Source organism: Galeopterus variegatus, unplaced genomic scaffold (genome assembly GCF_000696425.1).
Source record: "Galeopterus variegatus unplaced genomic scaffold, G_variegatus-3.0.2 Scaffold1156, whole genome shotgun sequence".
In the NCBI taxonomy this organism is placed as follows: Eukaryota; Metazoa; Chordata; class Mammalia; order Dermoptera; family Cynocephalidae; genus Galeopterus; species Galeopterus variegatus.
Window position 1 is genome coordinate 317732 of NW_007727267.1, and position 7043 is coordinate 324774.

The following is a 7043-nucleotide window of genomic DNA, read 5'->3' on the forward strand; positions in this document are numbered from 1 at the left end:
TGGGCAGTGGCCGGTCATGGAGGGCCTGGAATGTTAACATTATGTGCTGAGGCCATAGACAGGCTCCAAAAAGAGAAGGGCCAGGGCCAGCAGGTGCAGGACCCTAGGCAGGGAGGCCAGTTCTGAGGCTACTGGAAGAGTCTGGGTGAGAAAGGACAAGAATGGAACATTGGCTGCAGCAGTGGGAACAGTCAGGAGATCTGGACAGGGGAGCTGTGCTGAGGTGGGAAGGCCAGAGCTTGTCCACTCATGAATGTGATGGGTTGCAGAGGACACACGGAGCCTGGCTGCACGTTTCCAGTGTGGATGGCAAGAGTGGATGGGGTTACCTTGACCATGAAAGGACTTGAGTGGGAGAAGATGAGTTTGTGTCTGGACAGGCTGAGCTGCAAGCAGGCCTTCCTCACTGGGTGGAAGTTATAGCCATCTGAAAGTCAAAGATGGCCTTGAGTCCTAGCAGAGGTCAGCTTCCCATCTGCCGGCCATGCAGGAGATGGGGATTCTGGCATTAGGTGGGAGACAGGAAGCTGTGGCCTCTGAGGTGCGTGCAACTGCAGTGTCGTGTGATTCTCTGTGAGTGCTAGAGAAGTCGGTAGCATACCCCGTATGCTGACAGAGAGGTCTTAGAGAAACAAAACCGTAGAACCTGATGTCTAAGAACTTACAAACTGGGGAAATCTCTCTTTTAACAAGTGAGCTGACTGCCTGAGAGGTGGCAGGGGTGGGATCTTGGCTTTGTTAGTTAATCAGCTCTGAGGTCTTGGAGAGATTGTCTTTCCCACTGTAAATCTTAGTGGTCCATTTGTAAAATTAGGAATTCATCCACCTCATCGAGTGACTGTGGGCATCAAATGAGATGATAATGTGCAAAATGCCCAGTTCACTGCCTGGCCCATCGTAGGCACTTAATAAATATTAGTGCCTTGCACTTGTTCTCTTCTTGTCTGGAGACCTGGGAGTGTGTCTGGCAACCCCCTTCTTCAGAATAGCAGGGTCGTAGTGGCCTGTGGAGAAACATCGCTTCCAGCCGATGCCTCTTGTTTTACAGGTCACTAATTAAAGCCTGGAGAGTTAAGTCACCTATGGGAAGTCACACAGGTGTCAAGAGCCAGGCCTCTCATCTGGAGGGCCACAGCACACAGTCTTGGCTCGGGAGGGATTCTGCTCACCCGCTGATTTACTTGCACCAGTGATTGCACGCGAAACTAAGACGGCCAGAACAGTCTCCTCTCTTCCCCTACGTCCTTGGTAAAGCTAAATGAAAAGACTCATTGTCCCATGGAGAGGAGAAAAATGGCTAAAACAAAAGTCAAAGCCACTGTATTATTTTAAAATATTCTTTCCATGTTCCCAAATGCTTCATGGAATCTGTTCAGATTGAGTTAACCTCTAATTCTCAGCACAACAGTTCTGTCATATGCCCATCTGGGAAGGGAACCGTTCTCAGTCATTCCATTTTCCAGTTAGGAATTGCTCCTGTTCTTCAAATGCTAACAGCTGTAAATACCAAACCGAGAAACGACCATTGCCGTGGGCGCACGCACTGACTTTTTTTTTTTTTCTTGTTTCATTGCCATTGTATTTTTTAAATAATCTATCTTGCCTGACATTAATATTGTCATGATGGTTTTATGTTGGTTTCTACATAGTACCCTTTTCCCCATTCCTTTATTTTTCTAAATAGCTTTTCTGAAGTTTAACTTATATACAATAAAATTCATCAATTTTAAGTGTACAATTCGATGAGTTTTGACAACTGTATAGATCTACTATAATCATGATGTAAATGTTTCCATCACCTCCCAAATTTCCCTCATGTCCCGTTATAGACGAGCCCCTTTTCATACCCTCGTACCCTGGAATCACTGATCTGCTTTTTGTCATATAGTTTTGCCCTTTATTGAATGTCATATAAATAGAATTGTTCAGTATATAATCTTTTTGTGTCTGATTGCTCTCACTCAGCACAATTATTTTGAGATTCATCCAGTAGCTCACCTCTGTAATTACTGTGTAGGATTCCACTGTACAGATGTATCATAATTTGTCTGCCAGTTGATGGACGTTTAGGTTGTTTCTAGTTTTTAGCTTTTACTAATAAAGCTTCTGTGAGCATGTAGGTACAAGCATTTGCGTTTTCCTATCTTTTGGGTAAATACCTAGGGTTGGGGTTGCTGGTAGGGGTACTGGAACTAAAGAGTTTCCCAGGGTGTGGGACTTTCAGTGCTAAAGCACAGGCATTCCTGGGTGAATGGGGACAGTTGGTCACCCTACCTATGCTGTGTCATTTGACAAGTATATGTTTAACTTTATGAGAATCTGCCAAATTGTTTTCCAAAGTGACTGCACCATTTTACTTCCTTACCGGCAATGTATGAGTGTTCCAATTTCTTCATAGCCTTGCCAACACTTGATTATGTCAGTATTTTTATTTGTAGCTGTTCTAGTGAATTTGTCCTGGCACCTCATGTGGTTTTAATTTGTATTTTTCTAGTGACTAAGGATATTGAACATCTTTTCATGTGTTTATTTGTCATCCAGATAATCTTCTTTGGTAATGTGACTGCTCAATCTTTTGCACATTTTTAAATGGGTTGTTTGCTTATTGAGTTATAAAAGTTTATATGGCTTGGATGTAAATAATTTATCAGACATGTTTTGCAGATATTTTCTACTAGTCAGTGGCTTGCCATGCCATTGCATTTTGAAAAATGAAAATTTTAAATAGTTTCAGATATTAATGTATATTTAAAAGCTATGAATTCGTATGTCATTGTTTTATTATGATATTAGTAAGTAGCCATAAAAGTTAATTTAATGTACATTAAATGACTTAGTATGACAAAATTAATAATGTGTACCTTCTATTAATTGGTTTGATTGCAGAATGATAATAATAATAACATATAAAATAAGGTGAGAAATACCAAGGAAGCTTGAAAGTAAATATAGTAGTAGGTTTAAGATTAGAGAAAGAGGCAAAATGTTTTAAGTTTTCTTCCTTTTCTCTGAAGAAAACTCAGAGTTAAAGCTATGAAAAGGGGCCAATTCAATTAGTAAAGAGTTTAAATGGCTTAAAAAGGGGGGCAGCAGTTATTTGTAATGAGCGAGTAGGTTCTGCAGCTTCACCCCTTAGGAGGCACACAATTTTGGGCAAGGTACTTAAGTTCTCTGAGTTACTGTAAGAATGAAATCACTTAATACATTTAAAGCACTTGGCCCAGAGTCTGGCACATAGCAAGCACTGAATAAGCATTCCATATTTTAAATATAATTTTAATGCACAGTAAAAAGTGAGCCAGCTCCATACAGCAAGTGTGAAAAACTGTGGACTTTGAAGGTCGACAGGCCCGGGTTCATCTCCAGGTCAATTCCTGAAAGCAATTTGCTGAACAAACAGTTCACTAAATTATTGAGTATTTTTCTTAAGTTTGGGGAAATGGTTCCCACCCCACCCCTGCCCTGGCCCTGCCTCTGACAGTGAAACAGCTACGGCCTTTCATGAATTGACTTCTGCGGGTTTGACTCTCAGCTGGGTGAGTTTTCTGCTAATCAATGCAGGTTGGCAAATTGGACTGATCAGCCTGGGTTTGAATCCTGGCTCTGATGCTTGCTGTGTGTGACCTTGGGAAAGCTACTTAACCTTCCTGAATCTTATGGAATATGGGGATAATATTAGTTAACTGAGTGAGTTAACACACGCAAAGCATTTAAAATAGTGCCTGGCACATAGACTCAGCCTAGTACCAGAGTCTAAGCCCGTAACCACTGCGCCATGCTCCCTCTTAATAGATGTATGTGGGAGGCTGGGAGGCTGGCTATGTGATGTTACCTTATGTCAGCTATACACACATTCTTGGGAAATTTATATGTATTAATTTTTGCTATTTGCTTTATTAGGCAGAAGGAATTTTCTAAGATACAGAATGTGACTGTGAAAAACTGATGATAAGCTTAATTGATAAGAAATTTCAGAATAGATTTTTCTCCTCGAGTTTTCCATTCAGTCTTGTAGTGATCAAAGTGATGAAAAATTCCAACTATGCATGCCTTGCTCAGCGTATCCAAGAACCTACCAATGGGGCTTACTGAGGTTCTTAAGGGCTAAACACACAAATGGCAAACTGAGTACAAGTGGCATGTCTGGAACCTGAAAGGGCAGGACGGTAGGTCTGCAGCCCCCAGAGTTCAGGGAGACCCAGAACTCACCCTGCCCCCTCTCGCGTTGTGTTTGTCACAGCCTTGTCCCTCTTCCTCTTCTTGAAAATGGAAAAGATGCTGGTGGGCTGCTTTCTGCTGATCTTCGGACAGACCCTCCTCCCCGCTGAGGCCAGGGAGCGGCCGCCCGCGAGGTCCGTCTCCAGAGGCAGACACGCTCGGACCCACCCCCAGACGGCCCTGCTGGGTGAGTGATGGGGGCCGCGCCTGCAGAGGCAGCCAGGCTGGGTGGGAAAGGGGGGACTCCAGACCAGGGGATGGTGTCAGTTGGGGAAGCTCTCCTGTCCCTGAGTCCTTTATTTTGTGTGCTGGGGGCCAGGGATCTCCTTGATAATGAGTGCATCCAGAGCTGAGGATGTGGTTGTATATATGTTTTCAAAATAAAATTAAACCTCTTCTATTTTAAAGCCTTCAGTTTAATCCGAGGCCCATGACTTTTCTCCAATGTGCAGGGCAAAATTTTGCATTTGAAAAGGTCCTTCTTGGACTTATATGAACAAGGGTATTATGAGAAATTTTTTATTGGATTTGTCCAACTAAATCTGTTAATAATACTTCCTTGCATGGTAGTGTGGGAAAAGAGCAGGCTCAGAGAGGTAGGGACCTCATGAGCTAAATGAGGATATTAGGAGTGGAAAATGGTAGGGTCTTTTATTCTGATCCAGTGATCAGTTTTTTGTTTTTCATTTTTTTTAAAAGAAAAAATTATTTCCAAGAGAAGGAAAACGTCATGAAAACACACAAAATATAGATAAATCGGCTGGTAAACGTGGGTTCTGGTAGCCCCAGGATGGAAAATGGTAGGGTCTTTTATTCTGATCCAGTGATCAGTTTTTTGTTTTTCATTTTTTTTAAAAGAAAAAATTATTTCCAAGAGAAGGAAAACATCATGAAAACACACAAAATATAGATAAATCGGCTGGTAAACGTGGGTTCTGGTAGCCCCAGGATGTGAAGGTGATAGGAAGGTTGGTCAATGGAAAGAGAATGGGTGTTGGCATAGACCTGGGGTCAAGTCCTACCCCTGTTACTTTCCAGATGTGTATACTTTGGCAATGTAACTCTCTGAGGTTCAGTTTCGTTGTAAAATGGGAATGTTGATGCCACCCATGGAACATTTTTATGAGGAGTAATGATGTAATATATATAAATTGTAGATACGCAGCAAGTGATAGCTTTACCACACCCATCATTCCATGGAGTTCTCTGAAACTGTACATTTATATCTTGTTGGCCAGAGTTAGAATCTGTTCCTTTATGAAGGCTACTGATAGAACTGCCCAAAGACCTGATAGCCTCAGCACCCAAAATTACAATCAGGGACCACAGGTACCCAAAGAGCCCTGTTTGTTTTTTTAAAGAAAATGTAATTTTATTAATATTATTCTTTACATTCTAGAATGTTGTTGCAGAGCGGTTGGGAGGGAGAGGAGAGGGGAAAGGGAAAGGAAATGAGGTGGAAGGAGGAGGGGTGGGATTGAGGCCTGTGGCACACCACACATTCCCACAGGGAGACTTGGGGGCTTCCAGTGGTGGCTTGGTCATTGCTGTGCTGGGTGCAGATATCAGGCGTGTGTGGCAAAAGCCCTTGCCCCCACCGTCCCAGCTTGAGAACGTGGGGCCCTTCTTGCTGCAGCTCGGTGGTCGTTGCTGGGCTGGTTGCACGTGTTGGGGGGGGGCATGGTGGAAGCCCGAGGTCCCTCACCGCCCCAGCTCTGGAGAGCCTGTGGTGCTTCCTGCGGTGGCTCGGTGGTCACTGCTGGAAAGAGCCCTGTTTTGAAAGGTCAGAATCTTTGCTGATGTTGACTAAATGATGACTCCAATGATACAGGGTCTTCCATGTCTCAGTCTCCTGAGAGTCCCTGTTTCTGTGGTGACATAAACATAAGACTTCTGCAAAGGTGAAAAGGACTGGAAAATTTTTGGTGCATCGATTAAAGGGTTTTTAAAAACAAATTTCAAGATACTAAACACACATACACACATACATGCACACCACACACCACACACTGGGCCTTCGCTCGTGATCAGCATTCACTGCCCTCCTCCTTTGCGCTAAGGTCAGGCTCTGAAGTGACAACCCCTTCTCTTCTGAGATAAGAGAGGAAGCCCATTTCCCTGCATCCCACATTGCCTCCTTTTTCTCATTTCGCTGGAAAATGTGGCAGGGACAAAGAAGAGGATGGGACCCGGCACATCTCCCCTACCTCGGGACAGGAAGGGGGCATGCTGTGTGCAGTTACCTTTCTAGTCCACAACCTGTGCAAGTGGCTGCCTGGCTCATGATCATGGTTGAGTGACAGTCATGAAACCAGATGGCAGACACTACAACTGTGGCCTGGATTCTCAAGCGTAATCTGCTTTTGGTCTTACTTTGACAGAGAACAAAAATGGAGAAGCCATGCTCATTGGTAGTCCTTGTCCTGATCATATGACGTTCTCTTCATACTTAGAATACAGTGTGCTATGTTCTATGAGAGTTTGCTTTCCTTGGCTTTTTGTTTCTGTGCCCAGGCCACATTGCACTTTTTTGTGGCGAGTCATCCTGGCTGTATTTATGGTATCCACCGGCTTGATGTGTTTCACTAGTTACTTTGCACGTATGTCTCTGAAAATTTAACAGAGTAGAAACAGCAGAATGGTTTCTTAGATTAATTTTTTGTTTGAATTTTCTGAGTTAAAAAAAAAAAGTTTATATTTTATGTCTAAATTCAGGTCAGAGTCTCAGTAACAATTTGAGCCAATTTTTAAAAAATGCATGTATTGGGCCGGCCCGGTGGCGCACTGGATAGTGCGCCGCTTGGGAAGCGCGGCGGAGCTCCCGC

At 43.4% G+C, this 7043-nt stretch overlaps 1 protein-coding gene across 2 annotated transcripts in view; it reads left to right on the top strand.

Annotated features, from left to right (window-relative positions):
- Positions 1-4248: 4248 nt before the first annotated feature.
- The window catches only part of MATN2 (matrilin 2), a 128174-nt gene continuing 125379 nt past the window's right edge, over positions 4249-7043 (top strand). Inside the window, exon 1 of one of the 2 annotated variants that reach the window (XM_008575212.1) lies at positions 4249-4405. In XM_008575212.1, coding sequence (XP_008573434.1) covers positions 4267-4405 — 139 coding nt within the window. In that variant the 5' untranslated portion in view covers positions 4249-4266. The remainder of the gene's footprint in view (positions 4406-7043) is intronic. The other variant, XM_008575213.1, reaches the window with a different exon arrangement.